Here is a 27,816-nt window from a genome sequence, read left to right on the forward strand (position 1 = left end):
TATTACTTAACTAGATCAAACTCTCACACTCACCACAGCAAAAAATGTACAGTATCATATATTCTGAGTTAGGGATGGTAAATTTAAACTAGCAGTCAAACAAAGAAAACACAGAACTGTATTTGTGGGAGAACAGAGGTGGGAAGAAAGTTAAAAAAATGTACCATAACATTCCCTGAGATATTTGTGATCTGCAGGGCTAGTGGCAGAACATTCAGCTCACACATGATCTGGAGAATGAACTTGGCGTCTGTCCAGGTGTTTTCCAGCATGAATATTAAGTGAGGAGAATCACTGGAAAAAGAAGCGGAATGGCCTATTAAAGTAAATTCAGGCTCCTTCGTAATTTGCAGTAGATAAGGCCTGTAAATGGTACACAACTCACGTAGTACTTTTAGGACATTAGTGTTCAATTCAACAGCAATTTTATTTGTCAGCTTTTAATTAAAAACAAAAAAATTATATAAAAAAAGTTTGCACACCCTATTAGCGTATCTAAACCAATGCTTTCACAAATCAATTTGCATCACACATTATAAGCCATCACACGCCAGCAGCTTGTCATTATGAATAATTAACATTATAAAATACTGTTAAGATGATATTTTATTTTTCCAACACCAGTATGTTGAGTGAGTGTTCCCATGACCAATGAAATAAGCAAGCACAAAGTCAAATAACAGGAAACAAAATGGTACCTATACTTTCCAGGAAAGGATTAAAAACACAAGTCAGCAACATACCTGTACATATTTAGAATTTCCTCTGGTAGGATTGTTACCTTCTCCGTTTTCAGAATCTGATGGACCAGTTCAGACAAATGGTAACTCTTGCAACGAATTAATTCTTTAGCTGAAATTTCTACATCACAGATCATCCGGCCACAGGCAGCATTCCTTTCACCAAACCCTCCTCGACCCTTTGCCATACCAGACAAGTAGTGGAAAAAAAATGAAACATACAAATTTTTAACAAAGAACATATACCCAAAATACATGCGTACAGGATTTGGTCAAGCCATCTACCACTGAAATACTAAACCTTTATAATCACACCCCTAAATGAATTCATGGTGTACTTCAGTGCATGTAGAAGTTAAGAAGTAGATACTTCATTCTCATTACTAGTTAGATCCTTAATTCTTAAACCGTTGTGAAAGTTGTATTATTTTGTTTTCCTTTTAATAATTACAAGAGTCCCTATGAGAAGGTGGATATAGATTTTTTGTTCGTTTTGGTTCAAGGATGTTTTTTTATAGTAACAGCAGAACCAAAAAGTCAAAGAACCACAAAAAAAAATATTCAGCTCAGCCTCTATGAAGGACAGGAATAGACAAGCACAGTCAGGCTCTGCACTTCAATATGCCAAGCCTCACACATTGTCCTCTGAACAAATACATGCTAAGAACTACAGAATTATTAACCTAACCGTTCTCCATGGGATGATTCACCAATCAATCCAAATTACGTTTTCTCATTTTACAGTTATAGCAGACAAAGACAGTTACAGTAAAGACTATTGCAATTAATCTGTCATTACCATCATCTACTTGAAATCTGTAAACTAAATTAGCCTAACTTGAAAATCAGTTTAGCTTATTACTGTAATAAAAGTCATATAAACACTCATCATTTCTGATCCGGGACACATGAAATCTAGCATGACCAACAGTCAAAATACATCAGTGTCACATTTACAATTCCTCAACAAAATTAATTCAATTTTAATCATATGCAACATAAAGGGTCTTAAAAGACTTGAGCAATCTTATTACCCCAAGCTTTGGCATATTGGACCTCCTCAGTCGACCTATCTTGGACCAGTGAGGGACTTTGCACGCATTAATTCTTTGAAGCAGCACTTCCAGATCAAATCCATAAATATTATGACCCTTGCAGCAGAAAAAATAACAAAAAAAGGTTACAACAAATGCAAATTGAAAGACTTACTTTCACACAGTCGGTATTCCTTTGCCCTTTGTGATTTTTTCATCTAATTGATGGCATTATCTCCCTCTTGGAAAGCACTTTCTATGAGAATGTTCATCAACAGTACTCATTAGTCTCAACACTAACAATGCTGTTCAGCAGAAGAGCAAAAACAGCTCTGTAACTGGCTCATAACACACACAATTCAGCTTTATGCTTCTGTAACGGAGGTTAAGATTTAAAAGCCTTCTAGAAAAAGATTACGTTCTTTATACAGCATGTAAGGTTAGCTACGAGCAATTCCTTTCCTCTCCATCCATGAAAGTCTCCATATTGACATCAAAATCATGTAACTTTATTTCCTTTAACACTATGGTTAGGCACTGCTGTTAAACCCAGACAGGAAGACCTGTCACTCAATGTTTACATAGCAAAGTACTCCAGCAGTATTTTTCAAGTTTTAACAGTGCTAAGGACATCGATGACACTGGCTTGTAGCCTCAGCTGAAAGCCAAATGCTACCCTGATGAACAAGAGCCTATACGGACCAGTCAGGCACCAGGAACTGCAGGTTCACCATTTCAGATCCACCTGTGTGGTACAATATGGTTCTACAGAAGAAGCTCCTTAAAATCATCAGAAGCTCTACAGCTGTAATAGAGTGGTCCTCTGCCTATACTATCGTTTACTTCAATGGCACTAATTACTCCAGGTGCAAATTAAATCACACTAACACAGCTCTGCTGTTCCTAGGATCAGAGCTCTCACATCCCCACTACTGGCATCCGAAATTTAAAAACACTGGCTGCAGTGTACTGATTCCTACCACAGCCACCAAGAAGCTAGGCTTGTAGGGTCAATACTGGATAACAGGCACAGTGAGCTGGATCACATCAGGAATCTGACTGCTCATTTCATCCTATTCTCAACACCTGTTTCAATTATTTGCATATGCCTACATAAAAATATGAAGTTGTATATAAACAGCCTCAGATTACTTCAATTTGTCTTCAAAATTTCATTAAATTCAGGATTGTATGCTAATTAAACATAACAAAAAAAGAAAATGAGTAATTATAATAATTTTCAGCTGCCAATACAGTAGAAAACAAAAGAATGCTCATCACAAAGCTTTGCTTAGATCCCATGGATTTGTAAAGGTCATCATTTTGATTTATAGTATAAACGCAATCTAAATGGTGATACAAATTATATGAGCATCTAAACTGAAACAGACTCCATACAAAGAGCTCCCATTTTTCTGGGAAATCACAAGGGTTTTTGTTGTTTGTGTCTTCCTGAGTTAAGAAAAAAAATACTTATTTCAAATACTATGGAAAAACTGCCTATTTCAAATATTATGGGAAATAAAAGGGTGTATAAAACGCTAGCAGGGAAAATTCTGCATCATCTTTGTACCAAAGTATACCTGCTGTCTTATAAGCAAATTCAATTCATGAGGCAGTCTGAGATAAACATTAGAAAAAGGACAAAAAAACTAAAAGGGGACAAAGGAAAAAGAACAAAGCTGACCAACTGACAATATGCTTTAATTTAACTCTCAGAGTCTCAGAACTACTCACCACAACAACATCTGGGTCAATTTTGTGAATCTTCGCAAGGAAAAATCCCAGCAGTGTTCTCTCTGTTGCAGCTATTTCTATTTTAGCATTCTAAAAGGAGCAAGAGAGCACCTGATTTCAATGACCCAATAAGTTTAAAATGGAAACATCTCCTCTCCCCTACTAGTTACAAGACAATAATAAAGCACCACAGAGTTCTCCCTTTCCTTCTATAATTCAAGGCTTTTTGTTCTCATTCACATAGACATAGAAAGCTTTTCTCAGAGGCTTTTTTCCATTTTGCTTTTGTATGCAGGTGTCTAGTGATATTTTAAGAGCCTCCTAAGAATCAAGCACACCAGGAAAATGCTCCATGTACATCCTTCACTCATAGGCTCAAGATCATACAGAAACAGAGGAAAAACAAAAACAGGTTACTCTATTATTCTGTCAACCCTCCCATTGCCCTTTAGAAAGGGTAAATTTTGACAGACTTTACTATCCAAGGGAAGAAGAAACAAATGCTCCTGGCTTATTACAAGTACATACTCATATATAATGAAAATTAATTTTAGCCTCTTTGTAAAACCTTTCAAACTCTTTTGTCTAACACCCCATCTATCTTATGAGCACTACTAGCAGCAGTACTGAATTGCATAAAGCATACACCTCTCTTTATAGAAGCAATACAATAAATACCTGGATTTAGGTTTGCAGAGTGGAAAACTAATGAAATAATCACGCCATTCCTTTGTCTATTTCTCTTACACGACTCACCCAAAGCAACATGATGTTCATATTTTGAAGTACTACAGTCAGAAGGCTAACAAAATGAAATTACCTTCTTTTTAATAGCTTCCTTGAAGTCATAAGGAAAAATGCAATCATTCGGTTTGGAAACAACTGCAAAAGAAATTGTATTTGTTTTTACATACATGTTCTTAATTGTATTCTCTGTAAGCATCCATCCACAACAAAAGGAACTAAGGAAAACTGACCTCTAATCGAAAAAGCTAGCCTTATGTGAATACTTGCCTTTAATGTTTATGTTTTTTAATAAAAAGATTTTGTGGTTTAAACAAGTCATGTCTACCAGATGACAACTACAATCTTTTAATGAAGATCCTATGTAAAAAGCCTTATGTATCTCCTCACCTGTCACTGATCTGGCTGGTATGATTAAAAGACCAGCAAGGAAAAGCCACAAAGAACCAACTGTGAGTTACTACAAGCTGCCTACTACGAATCTAGAGGTCAGAAGTTTACAGCTTTTAAAAAACTGCTCTGAGACAGAAACTGATGAGATGTGAACCCAGAAACATCTCACCCAGATTCTCTCTTTGCAAGAAGTACTAACCAAACATGCCAGTTTTGTCTAAAGACAATTTAATCACTTCTGAATTCTGGGTAGACCTTGTATGTATGTATGCCTTTAAGATAAAAGTAATCAAAAAAGTATTAAAATAATTCTAGTCAGTCAGTTATATTTTAGGTTATCCATTGAGATTAAACTATCATTTGCAGCTTTTTAAGACCTTCCTCTCACAAGCATTCAAAATTCTTTATTACCTCCTGCTAGGGTCCAAATCTCAAAATTTAGCTGATCATACTGCAAGAGATTCTTTTTTTTTTTTTTTTTTAAGAAAACTTGTTTAGAAAAATAAACATGTCAAGTTTTAATAAAGTTCTATTGAGAAGAACTGATCTGAAAAATAACTAAGTGAAATAAATAAGTGGTCTGAACTCATGGGTGAAAAAATGAAAAATATCACCCAAGGAAACACATGATGAGGGTAAAACAAACAAAAAAAATAGGAACCATACAGAGCAAGGTTATTTCACATTGCCTCAAACTAAGATGTGCAATCAAGTTTTCAATAAAAAGTCAGTATCCAGTAAATAAGGAGAAAAGCCTGTCAGAGAGTCAAAAGTTAGTCACTTTTAATAACAAAAATAACAAAGGTTATTTTAATCCACTATTGCCGGAGAGACAAAGTGAAGTCTAAAAAAATAAAAATAAAAATCCCACCCTGCTCTGAAAGAACTGTTTTTCTACTCATAACCTGGTCCGAGTACATACCACAGAAATGTGTCTGAAAAGGAGGCTGAGGTGGGGCTTTATCCAAAGGAAATTTCTGATGAATCAGAGCTGCAACAGCCACAATCTAGACCAAGGAAGTACAAAATACACATCAACATACACACAATCTCTATCAACACACATTTCTTTCCCACCCTGACACTCTTTTTTTTTAAAAAAAAGTTTCCTTACCTATTTTCTCTTGCTTCCACATAAAAAATTCCTTTTTAACACGAACTCCAAATATAAGAAGTTAAATAAAAAGTTACCAATTGATCTCACATAACTTATTCCTAAAGATTATCTCAGAACTTTGACATGAGAAATAATTCATTTTGGAAAACTCTACTTTTATCAAATTTTCTTGAGTCTGAACAAACCCCATAATTTAAAGGATCGCCTACAAAGTGCAGGGGAGATGTGGGCAGCGCAAGACATGCAGAAGCCTTCCCCTAAGAAGGGCTGCCCCTTAGCAAGCAGTGAAGACTTCCAAAAAGCCAGTAGCAGCCAAGAGGTTTTAGTGTTTAGAAGCTATTGCTCTACTGATCCTTCTGCTTGTTTTGCTGGCAGAAGTCCTGACTGCCCATACACTGGTTAAGAAAACGCAACAGAAGACAAAATTAAACAGGCTTTAGAAACATATTGGTAAGCAGAGTTCTACTGGTACCTGGTTTACATCCCATTAGGTTGGCTTTAATTCGACCAAGAAGACTAATTCTGAGTGAAAAAAAAAATGAGCTTGTTTTCCCCCCCCCCACTCAGTAAGTCAGAGACAACTATCCGATAAAAACTCTTCCTAAGTTAGAGAGACTTATATTACTAAACAAATAAATGCTTTGTGGTCTGCAGCCTGCAACTGAGGATGGCCACCTTTATCTTTCCTACTTTCTGAGAAAAGGAAAAAGAGCCTCACAGCAGAATAATAGGTGCTAGCAGATTCTCATTCTACTTTGAAAAAGTAGTTTTACCTAGTTTTACCTAGAACATGTAACACTCAAGTCTACAAAATAATAAAAAAGTCCATTAACAGCTGTTCTGTGACAGTCTTATTCATAATTATTATGCATAATAGACAAAATAGAAGGCTTTAAAAATATGTAGGATTTACTGTCTCGATAAATGATCACCAAACTGCCCCACTGAACCCACAGAGTTTGATCTATGCCAGTGACCTCTAGTAAGTGTTTCTCTAAAATGCTTGCAGCACAGAAAGGTTACTCAGTAGCATATATATTCAGACATGGTTTATAAGATGAAGTTCTCCCAAGCCTTTAGAAAAAAATTAGTGCAGTACAAAGAACAAAAAACACCAAACCAAAATCAAGAGCAGATTACTTACCACATTCTGGTGAGTTTGAGGGTTCTGGGTGGTCTTTATGCTGAGGGACATGACCACAAGCGGAGGAGGAGGAAGAGTATCTTTAACCACGTTCACCAAACCAGGCTTCAAGGCCACTGCCTCTATCTTACACCAGCTGACTGACTGATTCGAGGGCTCTAAGGAAACAACATGAACCACTTTCATTCTTCTGGGAATCACAGGTAAGACATTTCTAACAGTACCACCATAAAGAGTGTGTTCCTTCAATGTTTTGCTCTTGTGGAATAGTCCAAGATCCAGATTAATCCTGCCAAAATTTTGGGGACTCCCAAGGCCCTCACTCACCAGTCAGAAGCCTAGTCACACCAGGGGCTCTTTAACACCAAAAAAAAGAGGGGACAGATTTGTACCTAGACCAAGATGATCTAGGCCAAGATTTTATTTCTCTCCTTTTAACAGCCTAGAAGCCCCAAGTCTACTAGATTCCCAATTCACACATCAGTTATATATCTGAAGTTTAGGCAGACACATTTAGATGTGGATTAATTTCCCTAACGAGCAGGCAACCAAAAAATAAAAAATAGAAAACAGATAAATGGGAAGATGAAAAAAAAAAGACATGTTAACCACCCATTATCATTTGATTATTTTGGCCTGTCATTCTTTACTTGCTTTAAGAAATAAACAAACAAATGCTCATTCACAAAAGATGCTGATGAGGTAACTGTATAGGCAGTTACAAGGAAGCAGAGGCTACATTTCTGAGGGATTAAGCTTTTGAAGACAGCTGTTGGTAGATGTGGTTATCTTACTCCCTGCAAAACTATTTGACACCTTTCTGGAAACCCAACACTGACACTTAAACTGCACAGACAGCTTCGTTATGATTAGTGATGACACTCTTTGGAGAAGCCGTAGGAGACTCATTGGATGGTTGGTGACATGCTTATTCTAAATCTCTCAGGTATGGAGAGGTACACTTTGTCTACTGCAGCCCAAAATTCTTACTGGTGCCAGCTTTGTATGAGCTAGGTGTTGAAAAGAATTATCCTATCAGTATTTAATACTGTCAACACTACATTTAAAGTGCCTCAGAAAGATTTTGTCCAGTATGATTAAAACATCCCCATGTTCCTGGGAATACACAGCACATGCTGAATGATTATCTCCAACCAAACCAAAGTACGGCAGCATAACCACCTGTAAGTAGCATGCCACAATCAAGAGGCAAAAAGGATTTCAAACACAAAGGCTCCACACCACAAACTTTCTCTAGTGCAAGAAAAATAAACAAAAAAAATAAGCCATCTATCAGTGGTTTGTGCTTAAAAAGATGTGGTTTTGGTTTTTGTTTTCTTCCCCTGAAAATCTAAATTACTTAGAGAAGAAAAAGGAGTACATTTCTAGGAAAGTAACTTTTAACTATCTCACTATATTGCTTTATACATTATATAAATTGCTTTAGGGTATGCACCAAAGAGCAGCTTCTATGGACTGCAGTTCCCTTTCACTGCCATTCAAAGGTATAATCTGATCTGCACAGTGTGCAACTTTATATGGGCAGAGTTCTAAAAGAGGAAGAAAAAGTTACAGTTTGTACTAGGTAACGAAAACTGCACAGATAAATTACAAAATCAATTTGCAAGATGGGAATTTATCAGTAGAATTTAAACTTTTCCTCACAATCTATAGTTATGTGCGTTTTTCAACAAAAAAGAATTTCACAAGCAAAGCACCATACGTGGATTTTTTATTTCCAGCCAGCACGGTCCTTTGATCTTCCTACTCATCAAGAGGAGTTCCAGGCTAGAAGTGTTAGTTCCAAATACATGCGAGAACGTTTCTCCTTTCAGATCTTGGGGCAGCCGAGGGTATTCAGCCTAACAAGTAATAAAAAGCAGTCAGTCATTTCACACCACAGAAGTCCTCATGTTGACACACTACATTCAGACGACACCTTCACAAAACCAGAGAGTATCTGAAATCACAGTAATTTCCCACATGCAAAGCCTTTATCTGTAATACCTTCTGGTAATTCACGAAATTACACTATTGACCCTACTTAATAGGTGCATAAGTACCTAAAATCAGGACACTACTATAAAAATGCACCAAAGCAAACGTTCTTCATTCATACTGGATGCAAGAAAAGTATTATCATCAGGCAAGACTACAACAGTGCTCGATGACCATTTTAATAGAGAAACTAATTAGATAGTTACAGTATTTGTATGACCGATGATTAAAGCTGGATAAAGTGTTTCTGCACAGCTAAGGAAAGATTTACGACAGGTAGCAAATCTCTATGGGATGCTGCTTTAGCACCTCAAACAAGCATAAAAAATGGTTTAAGACATTACCTCCGCAACTGGCCAAAATGGTTCACAACTGCCGAGTCCTACATTTGAAAGCAAGTCAAGTATTTCTGCTAATTAAGAGTAGCTACTGATGTTCTCATGGGATCTTTTTCCCATCTTTGCTGCTCAATTTTACAGCTCTTCAACTGAAGATTTGCTCTTCCAGCTGCTATTTGCAAAAGCCATATAAGCAGAGATACCAGCTATACACATGGATTCAACAACACATTCAAAGGTAGCAAGTAATTTGAAACATCTGACAGCACTTCAGGCCCTGACCCGGCACAGCTAAAGGGCTGTTTGGCTGGTTACGTGATTTGGTAGCAAGACAAGGCAATATAAAAATACTTGGAGTATACATATACAATAAGCAAATTATAACTGGGGGAGAAGGCAGGAGGAATGTAGTAGTTTTAAGATGCATTTCTCCCCCCTCTCAGGACTTATTTACATAAATACAGCTAACATTGACAAATCGATATGCATTAGTCTTCCTGATAAAGAACTATTTTTGTTAAGGACTAACGAGTAGACAAATGGTAACAAAAAAAAGCCACAAGCTTAGGTATTAATCTCTAAACTTGGGGAATAGAAGATATCCCCTCCCTTCATCAATAACCTCCCCCCCCTTTTTTTAAAAGGAAAACAAAAAACAATTACCAACTACCTACACACCTCAACACAGGTACAGCCACTAGCTACTAACAGTCAAGTCCTACGATTTTTTCTTTAAATAAAAAGAAATGATTAAGGGGGTAGGAAAGCAGGTTACATCCTTTCGTCAGGCAAATTATACTTACCGAATACTTAACTTCTAAGTATTCTGACTTTGCTGGAACATCCGGGATCTCAAAAGCATAATATTTTTCCACTTTCTATATAAAAGAAAGATATTATTATTTTTCTGATAACTCCCAATTGAAAATTAATTCTGTCCAATAAGAAAGGTTGTGAAATAAAGGCCAACCAAAACACAACATTTCAGTTATCAAGGGTTTGGATCATATATTACCACTTTTGCAACTTTTTTGCATTATAACCATCTAAAGATAGCTAGACTGTTTCAGTTCCACTGGTCTTCTTAGTAGGAACAGTTTCTACAGAATTGATTTGCAAGTATATTAACCACTACAAATCAAAAAGCATACAGTAAGCCCATGTTTCATCAGTTTGTCTGGGAGGCCAGGATGGGAGACAGGGCTGAGCACCTTACTAACGTCAAGGCAAACAACAGCCACCGCTCTCCCCTCGTCCACCAAGCCAGTCGTCTCTTTGCAGAAGGCTGCCAGCTTGGTTAAGCCCCATTTCCCCTTTGTAAATCCACACGGAGCACTCCCAAGCACTTTGTTTCTTGCTTTTTTTTCCTTGTGCGTGTGTAAACACCTTTCACAACTAGTTGTTCTACCGCCTTCTTCCAGGAACTGCGGTGAGGCTGGAGCAGCAGGATAATTCCCTGGATAATCCTTCACAGCATGGCTGAGGTTGGAGGGGACCTCTGGAGGTCATCATCTTGTCCACCTTGAGGCTACCAATGACACTTCCTTTCTTCAGTGATCAGGAGACTCCCCTGATCATCATGACTTCTCAAAGATAACCAAGAATGGCCTCACGGTGGAATTGGCCAGCTCCCTCCTCATTCACAGGTGCATCGCATCACATCCCAGGGACCTGTATCTGTCCAGTCCCAGTGTTCCAAGCCTTTGTTGTTGCCCTGTGCTTTCCTTACCAGATTCATCTCCAGGTGGGCTTTGGCCTTCCTAATGCACACTTGGATGGTGCCTGCACATTCCCCCTGGGCCACCTGACCCTACTTCCACCTCTTGCATGCTTCCTTTTCCTGTATGAATCTATTCAGAAGTCCCTGGTTCATCCATGCAGGACTCCTACTGCCTTTGCTTGACTTCCTGCTTGTGAGGATGGATCATTCCTGAGCACAGAGAAGGTGATCCTTGAGAAGTAAACGAGCTCTTCTGAACCCCTATTCTCTCCAAGGACATTTTCTATAGGATTTGTCCCAACGGGTACCCAAGCAGGCCAGAGTCTGCTCTCCAGAAGACCGGGATTATAATCCTGATTTTTGCTTTTTTCTCCCCCTCTCATGATGCTGAACTTCAACAACTCTTGTACACTGCAGCCAAAGCTGCCCCTGAACTTCACATCCCCATCCAGTTCTTCCTTGCTTGTAGGAGCCAGGTCCAGTCCAGTGTCTCCCCTCGCAAGGTCCCCAGTCAGCTGTGTTCAGAAGTTGTCATTGTTGCATTCCAGAAACCTCCTGCATAGCTTGAGCCCTGCTGCACCATCCCTAGAGCAGCTATTGTGGTTGTTAAAACCCTCCATAAGGAACAGGGCTGGCAAAAGCGAGGTTTCTTCCACTCATCCATGGGCTTCATCTTCTACTTCCTCCATCAAGCAGCCTGTAGCAGATACCCACCATGATTTCACCCCACTGGCCTGCCCTCTAATCCTGGCCCAGAAACTCGAGCAGGAACTGCCCCCTCACCATCCCAGCCCATCTTCTTTACCACACCCTGTCCCACCACGTATCCATGATCCCAGTGAGCAGACCTGTAACTGTACAGTTTCTCCTTCCATACTCCGTGCTTTAATGTGCAGGCCCTTCAGAGAGGGACCCAAGAACTGTTTGCTTTATTACACACTTTCTCTGGGAGTATTTTATTTTTCAGTTTGATTGACTCGGGTTTTACTAGAAAGTAGGCAGTTTGTTTACGTGTAACACAGAGATAGTTAAAGCAGTATCAATCCCTGTGCAACTTCACTGAAAGTCAAGTATCACTTCTGCTTTCTCTGAGAACAATAACGATTTCACAACGTGCTCAGTTTGTCAGTTTCTGAGAACAATTACCTCCATTTTCCAAACAAATGCAGTATCCTGTTCAGTGATGCTATGGTACTTGCTGAAATGCTCTGCAACACTTCACAGACCATCTGCACCACTGTTACACATCCACGCTACTCAATTGTGTTACACCGTAACTATGTAGAACATTCACACAGACGCAGAAAGCAGTAAGGTAACTTGGCCCAACAGCATCACTCTGAGGTCGGAACAGTGTAAGAAAGTAGCCTTCAAATGCAGGTCTGAACAGTTTAGCCAAAGCAGCACCTCATAGGGGCAGCGCATCCCAGCCACAATGTCACAGATGGCTGTGCATTGCTTTTAGCACATACTACTATTTTTTTTTTTAAACCTCTCAGGCTTCAAACAAGTTCTTGTTGCAAACGCAAGCTGAACGCGGTGTAAAAATAGTATGCTGCAGTGATTCATCTGCGTTATTCCACAGAGCTCAGCTCAATTACACAAGCCTCTGGTCATAACTGCAGTGAATGAATGCTTTGCTGCAGAGTAATCTGCCCTTCAAGTGGCCCTTCAGAGAGCAGAAATGAGCAGCAGTGATTAGCTGCTAAGTTTCTAAGTGGAGTATAAGGCTGCTTTCAAACTGATTTGTGAAGACTTGCTAACTTGGCAGCAGTGCAACCCACTGAAGCTGCAATTAGCAGCAGGTGCAGGAGGAAGCGATACGGCTTAAGTGTATCTGTTCGCAGTGACAAAGTTTGGTGCCGGCAGGGCCGCCACAGGCGCACGCGCACACCCCGAGAACAACTTGTCTCAGGGTATTAATAGGGGCTCCCTCCACATCGTCACGAAAATGGATACTCTGAACAAAAAGAACTTTGGGCACATCGTAGGTACGCTACTTACCTTTCTAATTCCCAGCTAATGGTGGAAGGATACGAGTTTCTCCAAGTGTCACAGTACTGTGCCAGAACTGAGACAGAACTGCTCTGTACTACCCTGAGCACATCAGTCATGACCGTCCCACTCACCTGACAAATACTGCCATTAGCCTTTCCAAAAATCTTTCAAAAATACCAACCCTTACAATACAGTAGTTAACAGGAACAGTGGCTGCACATCACAGAACAGGGGGTTTCTTCAAAACATGAACTCTTAACCCCATACAGTCACAACTGCGTGGAGATCCCTTTTTTGGAGCATTCACCCAGCTGAATGCAACCACCGTTTCCATCTGGGAGCCCAGCACAGCCACGTGGAAACACAGATGGAAAGAATGTATAACATGACAGCTCTGGTGGCACGACTGCAAGGAAAAGAAACAGGGTGACTCCTTAGGAAAAGCAGATTAATAAGGTATATAACCAGGCAAACCGAGGGCTCTCTGAGAGGAACAAAAGCAAAAGAGGATGAAGTAATGGGACAACCCCAGTATTTCCACGGTTACCTTGCAGGCAGCAACAGCACCCCCTGCTGCAGTGATGCAAGCCTGGCCTGGTTTGCTTTGCAGTACCCTGCCACTTGTTCACAGTAAACTTTGTGTTCAACTGGAATAGCTGAGTTTACAATACTTTCCTTGAATAGTCCTCCAAAGGCCCACCGGCAGCCCTGCTCTCCCTTACCTTTCCTCTTACCCCCCACACTACTATCTGTATGCTCCTGCTAGCTCATTAAACCCTTCCAGGAGGCAGTAACTATCAAGCTGAGCAAAAAAAAAAAAAAAGCTAATAAAATAAAGCTAGAGAGCCTTCTACCATGTTAAGTGTGTAAAAATTCAGTAAGCTGAACAGCCTGACAAATTCAAAGAGCATTTGAATTCTTACTGTTTAGAAACACTTCTGGTGGGTTATTCCAGAGCTGCTCTGAACCCTCAACTATCTTGCCTAATTTATTCACAAATTAAATTTTATAAATACGTTCTTCTGCTAAAACTGCCCTTTAAATAGCTCTCTTGCTGCTGATCCCTGTTTAATGTTTTTAGAGAGCCAAAAGCTCCTCCCGTTATTCTCCACTTTACTAGGCTGGAAAAGAAAGTAAAGCTCTTTCTAAGAGCAAAGCTTTTTTTAATGTCTGCTATAACTGATCTTCCTTTTGTCTCATCCTCCCTACTGCCATCTTCTCTATCTGATGTCGCTTGAGTTCATGCTTCCTCATCAGCATGATCAAGCGTTATATCAAGTGTTATAATATTCTAGGTAAGACCTTAACAGTGCTTTAGTGCTGCTACTTCCCTATCCCTGCTAGGGATCACTCCTGTACCACACCCAAGAATCCCAGATGCACTGCAGTCAACACCAGTCAATAGCCCGGTCTTTCATCCCAAGTTCTATATAAAAAAAAAAAAAACAACAGCAAACATTTGACAAGCTTTGAACTAACATCAGAAATACCAGTTTGAATGCTTTCTTTATGCGGCTTACCTCAATTTCTAAAAGCCATCATTGATAATTAAACAATATTAATCTGTTACCTCATCCATACTTTTTTTCCTGAGTACAGTGGAACAGATAGTATCTTCCTAAAACTTTTTTTTTTTTTTTTAGTAGATCTGCATCTTTTTAAAGGCCTTTACCCCCCCTTTTTTTTTCTGGAATACAGGTGTTTTCAACACCTTTTAATGCGGAATTGATTCTCATTCCTGAAAGGGTCTTTGAATAATGAGCCATTACAAACTTTTTGCCCATTGTTAAATTCACCCCTTTCCAATTTTCACACAAAACAAGTAAGTTATGATCAAATATACATGAAAAACAACAGTGAAAGAACTGAAAGAGCTAAATTTGGATCAGAAATTTCAGAAAAAAGCTAGAACAAAAAAAAAAGTTTTACAATGTTCTAACGGAGCACTCATTTTCCCTAAATGATGTAAATAGCACGCTAAGCCACACATTGCTGAGATGTCATTTCTTACACAAATTTGCCACTTGAGAAGCACTGCTGACATTTTCACCTCATCAGCCTAAACTTCCCAAAGTACTCCAGCTTTGGATTAGATAACATCCTGAGGTTCCTTCCAACCTGAATTACTTGTTTTTATTTTCCCTCAATTGTTAAATTTCATTCTTCCTATATTTTTACCTGCCATCCCAACTGCTGATCAGCTATCCCAGAATGAATCTTATCAAGTCACAAGTTCGCTAGCCTGGGACAAGTTACACTTAATTCCATGCCACCAGTAATTACAGCAAAAGCCAGCTTTACCAGACTAATGATATTACTTCAAGGGACAGAGAAGTTTCTGAGCACTTCATTTTGAAGAAATATTTTCTTCCAATTAGCTACCTTTCCCCACACACAAACTCTCCACCTCTGCCCTTTCCCCCTGTTGAGACAGATACTACATGTAGATGAACGAGCAAGCTTTCTCACACTAACAATCTAATTTGGTCCAAATCTGCAACACTAACAGCAGTATCAGCTCTTTTCCTGCAGTTATGCCAAGTATTATCTTATTGTATGTGCAAATTTTCCATTACAGCAACATTCTATTTTTCAATGTTCTTTTGAGGATGTGTTGAGGAAAAGGAGCACAACAACAATAAAATTGCAGAACTGCTGCACGCAACTGTAAGGCCAGACCAGCTTAAGCTTCAAGACCAGATGACAGTCCTCACAACATGTTAATTCTTGTATAAGCTCACTATGACAATCCCTGCCCCAAAGAGCACACATTAAGAAGATAAATCTGCCAGTGTGAGAAGAAAGATAAAACATGCAAACATACAAACCTCAATATAGCATTTGGTCAAATATAAAGACAGTCTAATCCCAGTGTACTGATCTATCTGCTGAACAAAACACTGTCACTTTAAACTTTGACACTAAGATCTGATATTTGCATTTCAGCATAACCTCTCCCACTGGATAGTTTATCAACAGACTTCCCGCCTTTCAGACCATAACAGAAATTGACCAAATAGCGTGCTTATATGCAAACCTTGGATTTGAACTTCATAATCTTATATTTTGGCGAAATGCAGTCATTAAATTCCTTGAAGACACTCATTATTGTTACCGGAGTCTCTGTCTCTTTCCCAGTAGATAGATCAATTTCCTATAAAAAAAAAACAAAAAAACAAAACAGAGTCAAGTTCCAGAAATTAAAAAAAAAAAAATGCCAGCTGACAGGACCAATAAGTTGAATTTTGCTTTGATACTATGAACCATTTATTTCCTCTCTAAGGGAATACTACAATGCAATCAGCCAGGAAAACCTGTATTTAAAAAATATTAATTGAAACAGAGTGTTGAGAAAACTCTGAAGTTTTCTAATAATACTCCAAGACATTTTTACTCCGTGAGCAGCAAATCCAAACATAACAATTTGTCTGCACTTGATAGTTAGGGTCGGGGGAAAGCAGCAACACTACTCTGCATCTCACGTGACATACCATGTATACATTGCACATAGCTTTACCCCCGACAACAGACAATAGACAACGGTTCCGTAAACACACTACTAGAACTCATAACCTGCCATAATCAGAATGAAAGGTACTTATGTTTGACATGCTTAAAAGATATACTTACTGTTTCACGTGGCAGTAGATAAACAGTTCTCTCAATATTTTTCACCGTCACACAACAGCTGACGTAGGTGTTTGCGGATTCAATCCAAACTTTGCCAAACAAAAATACCACGCCTAGGGAATAACAGCAGAGCAAAGAATTCAATGTTCTTAGTGTTGCTTAAAGCAGCTATCACACATTCTAGCACAGAAACACAACCATTTCCTCATTTAGGTCCTTGAGCAACAAATCTTTCCAGTGCATCAGCACGTTCTAAATCGTTTTAAACACCAGCTTTATAAATGGTTGTATGCATAGTTCTTCATGCCCCTACCTCCATCACTATAGTAACAACACCCTGATATATGAAATTCAAAATGGCATCACACGACCAGTCTCCGAATTCTGATCTGATATTCCATTTCTATCTACATTAGTTTGATAATTCATGAGGGGAGAGAGAGGGAAGGAGAAGTCACTGAAAGCTGAAGATAATCAGAATGCTTCCACTGTCAATCACTCCTGAAACATTTTTGTCATCTGCAATTTCTCATTCTTCGGCTAGACCAGAACAATTAATCCTCCTTTCCTACATGTTAGTACCGTGAGATTAAGACTCTATTACTTACAAAATCTATAGAAACACATACAGAACACAAAACTAGAAGTTGATTGATTTCAAAAGCATTTCAACTGGCTATTTTTAGCAGATAAGAACACTGCAAGTTGTATTACGTCGCAAGAAATCCTGGATGTAGTTGTAATGCCTGCAGACATGTCAAAAAGACCATATACAGCAGGACTGATGCAACTGACTCTTTGCTGTGGACCATGTCATTACTGTACATGCACATCTCTGAGCCACTGAGGATCTGGCATTAGCACAAAATGCTGCAAGCTGCATATCAAGTGATGGTAAACTGTGACACAACACAGAAGCAGTGTAGCTGACTTTCAAGTAAAATGAACTTCCACGTACCATTTGAAACCCTGACTCCCCTTCAAACTCCATAAATAATTTGGAATTTGATTACACGAGAGACAGGCTCCCTACAGAACACTGCTATTAATGAAATCAGAAATATCAGAGCTGAGACTGTCTCAGAAACAACGTTTCACATAAGGCAGATTTTGGAACCTACATTTCTCCTTGGTCTGACAATCCATGAAACAAGTCCTTTGTTAAGAGTTGTAAATTATCTTTGCCGTGCAATCTATCAGATGTAAAGGTACCTTTCTTACTCCATTAGACAGCAGATAAATCAGTGCAGATGCACTAAGATGGATGACAGAGTTAGAGTGACAGGCTAAGAAAAAATCATTTCCTGAGTGCTTGGAATGGATGTGAACAAGACTACTTTTGTCAAGGATAGAGAAGAGAGTGTTGCAGTTTTGAAGATGAGAGCGAGGATACATGCTTCAGCTGCACAAAGTATTTTAGAGATTTTAATACAGAGACAATCTTCAAGATTTAGACAGTTTGAATAAAAGGATCCAGAAAGAGCTGAAATTACAGATCTAAGTGACAGGGAAGACGGAGTTCTTTTCCCCAGCAATCACCGAGAGAGGGGTTCAGGTGGGTGTGAATCATACAAAAAGATGAAACTATGGTAGAGACCACAGACCAAGAGGTGGTTGTTTGAAGAGCTGGCAGTATTAAGAGCACCAAGAAGTTAACCTGCCAGAGGCGTACATGTAAGCAGGTGAGGTAGAAAGAAGGATACAGAAGCCCAAATACAGGATAAAAAGACACCTGTATTGCAGAGACGAGCTTCAATCAACTCTAGCACAGACAAATAAGTGGTCTTAATTGCCAGATTCCACAGAATCAAATCAATTTAGAATGGAAGGAAGCTTTGGAAGTCACAGCTGGCCCCCAAACACACACCTCCCACCCCATGACACATACACACTGAAAGCAGGGCCAACTTCAAAGACATTTCACATGTAAAACTAAGAAACAAGAGAAGAGTAATACTGGACACTATCCCCTGTAAGCTTGTTTGTAGGAAGAAGGAAGAAAGGGAAAAAAAAAGAAGTTTAAAAAACACAAAGTCTGTGAAAAGACAGACCAAGTTACCAATGAATCAAAAGGCAAGCAAAGTCAAGAGATAGGGAAATTGTCTTGCTCAAGGGAAAGAAAGGGCTTTTTTTTTAATTATTATTTCTTTAAAATGTTAATATGATTACAATTCTCAAGTTCTCTCCCTGAGATAGCAAGGGGAGTTATGAAAAGTAAGCCTCCAAAAATCATTAAGTTTGAAAGAGTCTTATGATTACGCCATGGTATTTACTCTTCAGGCGATGCATTTGAGATCCCAGCAAATGAGGCATAAACAAAGATCATGAACATGTTAAACAAAAAGCTGTACCAAAATTTTCCCTTCTACACTACTAATTGAAAACAGGTGCAGTCTTTATTATTCAATCCTGAAAAAGTCATAATGAGAAAAGAACACTCCTTGCATGCGCAGAACAGAAATCCTTTCATAATTATGTTCCATTCAGCAACCAGTGACTTAGAAGACAAAAAAAAGGAAAAGAACAATAGCGGGGTCTTTAAAAGGAGCAATTTTATATTAGAGCCATTGATTTCATCAAGATATCTATGATTATTACCACTCCTATCACTAAGCTGTTCAACCCAGCACAGTCTCATATTTAAGTTCAGCATCTCAACTTACAAAGAAAGGTGTAACAGAGAAACGTATCTGACTCAATGCTTACAGCATCAAGGCAAAATGCCTTCAACAAGATACGGAAGAACCTTCTGGTAAGCCTGCATGAAGCACAAATTAGAAACCTCAGATTTTAAAGAAAAGGGCAGCTGAGAAGTGCTGAGAACAGATGTGAACCCAACTTCTCATGTGAAGGCTGGGAAGTCAGAAAGGTGCAGTTTGGAAGGTATGAGAGCCGGGATTCACACTTGAGCTGCACAAGGTAGCTTACAGATGCTAATGCAGAAACAATAATCAAGAATTACATGGTTTGAATATAAGCATCTAGATAGAGCTTACATCCTTCAGGCCACCTTCTTCCCTCTATAAAAGGGCCTTCCCCTTTATATAAAAATCACGCAACTGCTATTGTACAGGTTTTCTACTAATCCACCAGGATTTTACGGTACGTTTCCAGAAAAAAGAAGCAAGCACGCTCAACTCTTGCACCGCTACACAAGAAAATAACAACATCAGCTTATTCCTAGAGCACAGAGATTTTAAGATTGCCAATGGGTCACCAACATCAAGCGCTAGTAGCTGCCTTTGTACCACCCCAGTGTTATGCTAGACCAACAGACAACGTTCTTTGCCCACCCAAAGTGCCCTGCACTGAAGACAAGGTGGCAGAGAAACAGACAAGGTTATTACACAAGTTACAGGACCTAGACAGAAATGGTACCCAGACATAACTTAGGCAAGTGTAAAAATCCCCGTTGCATAAAAAGAATCAGAATGGCAATTTCTGCCTTTAACTGAATGGTTACCTGGCTGACTGTACTGATCTTCATAAGCATCCAGCCAATAAAATCTCAAGACTTGATCATCATTTTCCCCATTGACAAGTGGAAGGATACTGGGGTCCAGCTGAACATCTGTCGCCACCAGATCAGCTTCATCCTCATCAACCTTGTCCCAACATGAAACATCTGGGAGAGAACAACTTCTGCAGAGCAAGAAACAAACAAGAAGTAAAACAGTGCCCTTGCTATAACCATCACTTACTACTTTTTTTCAGACCTGAATTCTCACACCTTTGGTCACTCATTCCACTACCAAGAAACATTCCAAGCAGTTGAGTTTCCTCAGAATTCTTCTGAAAATAAGGATGGAGCGACAAACAGAAATCCACATAACAACTATGGTTCTCATCACACAACACACAGGGTTCGGAAGTCATTTAGCTTCAATTTCAGCCTGTCATTCAAGCCTTTACATAACAAATAAATCCATCCATCTGTAAAAGCTGCTCGGTGGGAACAGCAGATTATTTCAACAAAACTACCTTTTAAGAGTCATTAGATGTTTAAGCCTTGAACTATTTTATAATTTCAAATTATGGAAACATTCAAGATTTTTTTTTTTCAAACAAAAAAAAGGAAGAAGAAAAAAATCTTTTCTTCTATTCCCAAAAACAGCTGATCACAAGGTTAAATTACTTTTAGCGACAATACTTTTAACTACAACTAATGTTATGCAATTCCTTCTGGGTTGCTTAGAATAAGCATCTTTAGGTATTCCTCATTTTTGCTCATTGGCATCAAAGTGTGTTCACATCCAATTTAAGTCACCTCAATATACTGAAATAAGCATCGTTGTTATGCGCTAAATCCCAGAAACATCAAGTGTTTTTCAATAAAGTAGCTATAACCATGTTCAACATGACCATTTTTAAGTTCATGCCAAAAAAAAATCACATCAGATTGTCATCATTCTATATCACAATTATACTACTGGCAAAGACAAATATGAATATTAATTTAAGACTTGTACATACTGAAAGGCTTCTTGCTAGAACCAAAAAAAATTAAAAAATAAAAAAGAGATCCTTACAAGGCAGATGTCCCTTTCTTCTCAGATTCCAGCTGCTCCATCTCTTTCTTTTCAACTTCCTTGTCTCTTTTCAAGCTTTCAGCTGTCTCAGGTATAGTTCCCACATGCTCTGCTTCCATAGGTTCATCAAAGTCCTCATCATCAAAATCCACCATCCCCTGATCGTCATCTGGAAGTGTTGCATATAGAACTAGAGGCTTGAATCATTAAAATGACACACTGTATGCTACATCTGCGTGCATAGACTGCAAACCATACACATGAACATAACACACAATGTTAATGTACAAAAAAAAGACTACATTTAAGCTAGCTAAACATGTAACTAGTGTAAACTAAGAAGTGTTTCAACACTAACATGCCATATTTAAAGAATGTCCAGACCTGAGTTTTGATTTTTCAATACCTTCAATAGCTTTTTCTTCTATTGTCTCCACTACTCCATTTTCTGTAGTTTTTGGCACATACTTGGTATCTCCATTCTCTTCAGAGGCTATGACAGATTTTGCTGTGTAATTGGGATGTTTAGGATGAAATGAAGCTGGAGGAAGAGCTTCTTTTCTGACATGAGCAGGAGCTTTCTTTGATATAGGGGTGATTACCTGAAAAACATTTTAGACATGAGTTTAAAATTTTTCTTTTAAGAGCACAAAAGGAAAAAAAAAATCTAGTACTTGCTATTTGCAGAACTAGTAACCAGGGCTAGAAGGAAAGCTTCAAGTATTCTGCAGCAAGACAACTAAAACTCCTCAAAACGAGTTCCTTCTATAGTTCTAAAAAGCAGTTTACAACAGGCCATGGTTGACCTTTAATCAAGTTTATAGTTATTTTCACTAGTTTCCCATGCAGTATGACCCCATTCCTAAATTAAAATCTGTGTCTGTGTCAGCTAAGTATGTGACAATATATATCAAGCAGGGACAGAGCCTGGAACAACAGGGAAAGGCCAATATGGCCGCTTAAACTCATTACTGATAGGCACGGGTGTAAGCTGCCTACAGGAGTGCATGGGACTGGAGAGCAGAGCGCTTCTCCACTGGCTATCTTCATCCTACAGACATGACAGGAAGAGCTAAGACGACAAATATACCACGTTTCAACGTGCTCCGCAAGCCTTAACTCCGAGATGGTACACAAAGAATTTGTTTCAGACAAGACACCACTATGGCAGCAGCCACAGAACCTCTTGTCACGGAAGATGTCTACGGAATGGTCTCCACCATGACCAACAACAGGTGTCTGCATCTACTGGCTTTTAACCTGCAGCAAGCCCCCAGACCTTAACTTCAGGCAAAGCTGTTATTTACAGAGGTAGAATTTAGAGTTGCACAAAATCATTTCTGGGATTTTAATCTCAGTTCAGCTACTTCTACTGCAGTCAACAAAATTCAGTCCATCCTTTACTTTAAACAGAAGCAAATATTATCTAATCTACCCCCAGTACAGAAATTTTTGCTAGCTCAGCCAAATGAATTTATTCATAGTAATACTTCTGCTCTTGCCTTCTATAGTTGCCGTGATGTTCTTTCATGCCCATTTATTTTCTAAGGCTGTACTCTTCATCTGTTTCATTGTCTAAATGTCCAAACTCCTAGGACCACAGAAGCTATCACCAGAACTGCCTGCCTGGGAATTAACTTCTTTCTTCATATTTCCTATAAAAGTCACTTCTGTTTTGCACCATAAAGATACAGATCCTCTCTAACTCTGTCCCCCACTTTTTTAATTATTCCTCAGCTCCAACACAACTGTTGAAATAAGTGCCACTGGTGACTGTTTTCAGCTTAAGAGTTGATTTCAGTATCACAAAAGGTTTCGTTCTGGTATTTTAATGGTAAATCAGATTTATCTACTCCACTTGCTTTCTACAGACTCTTAGCAAGTATATCATTGTATCTCCAGCTATGAAGTCCTCCCCATTTACCAGAACTCTTATCAAAACAGCAGACTTCCACCCACAGCAAACTGTCACTCCTTTCACTCCCAATCTTCCACTAAAGTTAACTTCTATCCACAGCTTCAGTTTTTCCTTTGCTTTCCAGTTCTGTAGAAGAGAAGTCTCTTACCCTCTTCCACAACACAGATACGCTTTCTTCTGCATATATTTCCCATCATCTATTCTTTGCCACAAAGCTCTTTTCTACTCTTAGGGAAAAGAGGAAAAAGCAGAAGCTCACCTTCATGTGAGATACCTAACATTATAGAAACAAAATCTGTCAAATGTAAAAGCTACATACTATTACTACACTAAAGATATATATATATATATAAGTAATATTCTGTTTATGTTAACATGGATGGGGAGAAAGAAAAAAAAGCATGAAGTTACACTGTAACATTGCTAAGGAAGCTAAGGAGAAAAGTTATTTCTAAAAGCAGAAATAGAAGACAACAGTATTCAAACCAACCAAAACAGATTAATAGTTATCAATGAGAACTTGTAAAAAAAAAAATTTTTTTACTTCACCTTAGGAGTTTGGGACTGTACAGAGAAAGGATTCAGTGGCATTCCAGCAGATCTTTTTCTTTTCAGCATTATAATTGGTGGTGGACTTGGTTGAACAGTCTGAATAGTGAACAAAAAGAGACAGTGACATAATGGAGAAAGGTTGTTTAGTGTTTTCTTTTGCCTTGGTTAGTAACATTTTCCATCAAAGAGAAAGAAGTCCACCAATATTTCTCATTCACCAAAGAAACCTCCAGATTCACAACTCAGCCACGTTAAAAGGAAAACTTATCTGAGCAATCAGCCCACCAGGAAAGACACTAGATTTTTTTTGGAAAAGTTTGAGAGAAAAACCGTCATCAGTGAGTGAAACAGTTTTCAAACTGTGGTCACTTCAGTACCTAATCATGCTTTTAATGCACAAGTATCAGAATAATTGGTGGGATGTTCTGCATGTCTGCTAAAATAGCAGTACTGAGCATACATGCCTCAAGAAAGGCAGAAGTGCTTTCGACATTGTCATACTAGAGGAAAAAACATTTCAACTTATTTAGATGTACAGATATTTTGCACTCATCCATATCAACACATAATAACAAAAGAAAGGTTAGGAAACAAACAACACCACCAAAAAACAATTGCTAGCTACTATTTAAATAGACGCCACAGTATAATTATTAGCATTATTTCCCCTGCTTAACACTCCACAAAATTTGACAGCATTAAAATACATTTGCTTAATGATTTGAGGGTTTTGATAGCCTAAACTATTATAATTCTCAATCAGATATCTTAGGGAGGGGTAAAAATGTGAAAGAGACCACAATACAAAGAGTAACTTTACACTGGAATATTTATAACCATCTTATTGCTCTCTAAAATACATATTAAGCTTATTATGATAGAATGTATTTTAATTTACTATCTCCCTACAGCACTTTTACATATGAGCAATCCTTTTTGAGAAATTCTGCTAAGGGGCATTAACTCCTTGAAAACTCAGTGATGAGCAGGAATGGCCTATTTTAGACAGTCCAATCTGGGCTGCTGCAGCAGCTATCTGGCACTCCTAGCTCAGGGGAAGTATTCATCTGGTTCCCTGGAGCAACCCACGGAAAGCAGGAGGCAGGCAGAAGTTGAGACATCTGCTTGATCTTGTTATCTGCTTGACCTGTTCTCCCTCATGCCCTCTGGTGAACCCAAACATGCCAGACAGAAATACCCTACAGTACGCTGGCTGGAGCACGGTGATGCGCACATACGGTACACGTCATCCAGACGCACCAAGTCCTGTTCCACTCAAGCTGACTGAAGCCTAGAAGGCTGCATCAGCACGGGCTCTGGGTCACATTATAAACTGTCTCTGAGCAGGAGGGACTAGTTTGGGCTTATCAAACCAGTACGGTCATGCAGCTTCTGTGCGGTGGAGACAACAGACAGGTAGACTGCGTACACACACGGGATACACCAAGCAGATGTGCTAGGGCAGAAGTCAACCTCAAATGATTTGATTTTAGGAAGAACTTTCTTCTCTTTACATGTTCCACAGCAAGAAAAATAAATGGACTAGGCTGTCTCAAGCAGATTTATACACTTACTTCAGCATTTAGATCTTGAAGAATATCCCCTAGTAAATCATCCTTTGAGAGGTCCACAGTTTTCTGCAAAATAAGATAGCCAAACATCTTTCTTTAAGATCGCCAGACAGCTCTTAACTATATTTGCAAACCCAATCAGGACTCTAACAGCAAATGGCTAAATTGTTTCTACAAAACACATGCGTATTTTCAGGAATGCTCCATAAACAAGAGCTCCTGTTAGGAACTAGACAAAAGAACTGAAAGAAACCCTTGCTTTACTCCACCCCCGCTAAAAGTAGGAACAAGTTTAAAAAAATCTTTAAAGTTCAAAATGCAGTAACTTACATCTGTGTTTTTCTTCCCCGCACTGGCAATAAACATAGACTTAATTGTGTTTGGCTTTGACACCACAGACTTCTTCACATTCTTTTTACCAACTGCAGATGCTTTGCCACCTTTTCCTACAGAAAAAAAAAGATAAAACTTGTGACTTCATCATAAAGTTAAATTTTTGAGGGTCCAGTTATTAGCACAAATAGACAGCTGAGGTAACCCACTTCTTCCACCTTTATGCTGCTGGCTGAAACAAAGCCTAATAATCTTTTGTTTGCTGCCAGGTTTCTAATGGATATCATGCACCAAAAAAATAATAATATATATATATATATATATATATATATCTCCACAGCCCTATCAACATCATATCTCGCCTAGTGGCCTCAGGGATGATCTTTGCATCCATAGAAGTCCACACTCCAGAAAAAGGACCAAGATACATTTCACAGAAGCATCTGCAGAGAAGAAACAAGTGTCCAGGAGTTAAGCACTAGGCCTGGATTCTCAACATCAGGCTCCACCAAGATGATAAAAGCTGGCAAAATAATTTGATCCCAGATCCATAAGAGCACATAAGGATTTTAGTAGCAAGAGAGACCTTGCATCCTTTAGACAATGGCTTTGGAAACTAAGAACTTTCCCCAGGTGCATTTGTTGTGGAAGTGAACATATATCCCCCAGAAGACTGAGCAAAATTACCCTGGTAGCAGTAAAATAGTTAGAGGTGACTTTACCTCACTTTGCGGACCACTATCCTCTGCATCACAAAGACTAAAAAAATCCAGTCATAGCCACTGAACTACACAGCTTCAAGTAACATGCCACATGGCCCTATTCACCACATACTGATGCCAAGGAGTTGCCCATTTCAGGTACGTTTCAAAAGCAACCAGAAGATCATCTACAGCGGCTATGTTCAACCTACCTTTCTTACTGGAACCAAGAGCATCGTCATCTAGATCTTCATCAAAGATTTCCCTTCCGTCTTCTAAGTAACCCACCCCATCTGTACAAAACCAAATTGGTATAAATTTACATTTCAAATTCTGTCTCATGATATTTCTAGATATCTGCATAATCCAACATTTCACATATTTAAATGCCTTTTTAACATAGAGCAAATGTTATAAATGCAAGTGCTAAAATCTACAGCACTCTCAGCTGCACCTTCCATTAGACTAAATATAATAATACAAGTTTAATTAGAAATTCTCACTTAAAGCACTTCTTTTTAAAGTTACATCTCTGGTAACTGGAAATAAAATTTCCAATACTGTTATTAATGGGAAAATACTTTCACTACCATCCTAATACACTACCATGAGAACAATGGAAAAGACTCATTTCCATATAAAAGCTCATCTTTTTTGTCTACTGAAACGACTCTAGGAACATACTGAAATATAACTTACGTCAACACATGAACATTATGAAACCCAGCTGAGTTATAATACTATAATCAAAATAACTCTAGTCTAAATGACTCTTAACTTACCATCATCAACAATCCAGTCATCATCCTGCCGTTCTCTGACCATCTTGGAGTATTCCTCCTCATCTACTTCATCGTAAACACCCGTGAACTCCTCAACCTTCAGTTAAAGTACACTGATGATTAACAGCTCCCATTCCACCAATTATTCATATAGGTCACCAACAAGAACACAAGAGTTCCCAAGAACTGTACATCTTCCTAGACCATTATTCACAACTAGTAAGCACAGTTATTCACAGCTAGCAAGCACAGCTACTCATTCAGTTTAAGTTTCTTTTTTTTTTTTTGGCAGTGACAAAAGGTCAGTTTTTAATCTTTAAAATTATTACAGTACACTGAATCTACTGAAACACCAGCAGAGATTTCATTTGAACCTGAGATGCCTTATTGCTCATTTCACACTACACAAAAAAAAAAGCCACCACAGTTCTGACCTCTTGCTCTACTCTTAAGCATCCAGACGAGCTCAACAAAAAGGTGATTTGATATGCTCAAGAATAATGCTGAAGATGCCTGACTGAATTTGCATCTTAAGGATGTAGGCATTTCAGGCTTCTTCAGACTTATGCACCTCAGTGTGGAGGTCTCTTCCTGCTGGCATTGCAATTATTTAGACAGTAACAATGTCATACTGCCAAATTTCAGTTGTATCAGTGAAATACTTGACTATTGTTTTCTTGGTAGAAACATTTGTCAATATTAAAGCATTTCAGGATTCACAGCTTTGAAATTCATTTACAGCTTAAGATCATTTTAAGTTTGAAAAAAACAAAAGTTACTCCTACCGTAACATTAACTAAAGCAATTAAATTTTAGAGGCTGGTCTTTCCCTGTGGG

At 38.6% G+C, this 27,816-nt stretch overlaps 1 protein-coding gene across 6 annotated transcripts in view; it reads right to left on the bottom strand.

The window, feature by feature from the left end:
• The window catches only part of POLA1 (DNA polymerase alpha 1, catalytic subunit), a 220,839-nt gene that overhangs the window by 175,062 nt on the left and 17,961 nt on the right, over nucleotides 1-27,816 (bottom strand). For all 6 annotated transcript variants that reach the window (XM_080587453.1, XM_080587452.1, XM_080587454.1 and 3 more), the window contains exons 3-21: nucleotides 26,980-27,076; nucleotides 26,410-26,490; nucleotides 25,494-25,609; nucleotides 25,167-25,229; nucleotides 23,590-23,688; nucleotides 21,529-21,724; nucleotides 21,123-21,291; nucleotides 20,057-20,235; nucleotides 16,594-16,706; nucleotides 16,001-16,117; nucleotides 10,049-10,123; nucleotides 8,633-8,771; nucleotides 6,910-7,067; nucleotides 5,571-5,655; nucleotides 4,332-4,393; nucleotides 3,512-3,601; nucleotides 1,775-1,891; nucleotides 744-919; nucleotides 165-294 (exon numbers count right to left, since the gene is read on the bottom strand). In XM_080587453.1, the coding sequence (XP_080443579.1) occupies nucleotides 165-294; nucleotides 744-919; nucleotides 1,775-1,891; nucleotides 3,512-3,601; nucleotides 4,332-4,393; nucleotides 5,571-5,655; nucleotides 6,910-7,067; nucleotides 8,633-8,771; nucleotides 10,049-10,123; nucleotides 16,001-16,117; nucleotides 16,594-16,706; nucleotides 20,057-20,235; nucleotides 21,123-21,291; nucleotides 21,529-21,724; nucleotides 23,590-23,688; nucleotides 25,167-25,229; nucleotides 25,494-25,609; nucleotides 26,410-26,490; nucleotides 26,980-27,076 (2,262 nt within the window). The remainder of the gene's footprint in view (nucleotides 1-164; nucleotides 295-743; nucleotides 920-1,774; nucleotides 1,892-3,511; nucleotides 3,602-4,331; nucleotides 4,394-5,570; nucleotides 5,656-6,909; nucleotides 7,068-8,632; nucleotides 8,772-10,048; nucleotides 10,124-16,000; nucleotides 16,118-16,593; nucleotides 16,707-20,056; nucleotides 20,236-21,122; nucleotides 21,292-21,528; nucleotides 21,725-23,589; nucleotides 23,689-25,166; nucleotides 25,230-25,493; nucleotides 25,610-26,409; nucleotides 26,491-26,979; nucleotides 27,077-27,816) is intronic.

The sequence above is a fragment of the Anser brachyrhynchus genome, assembly GCF_964034855.1.
Source record: "Anser brachyrhynchus genome assembly, chromosome: 1".
Classification (NCBI taxonomy): domain Eukaryota; kingdom Metazoa; phylum Chordata; class Aves; order Anseriformes; family Anatidae; genus Anser; species Anser brachyrhynchus.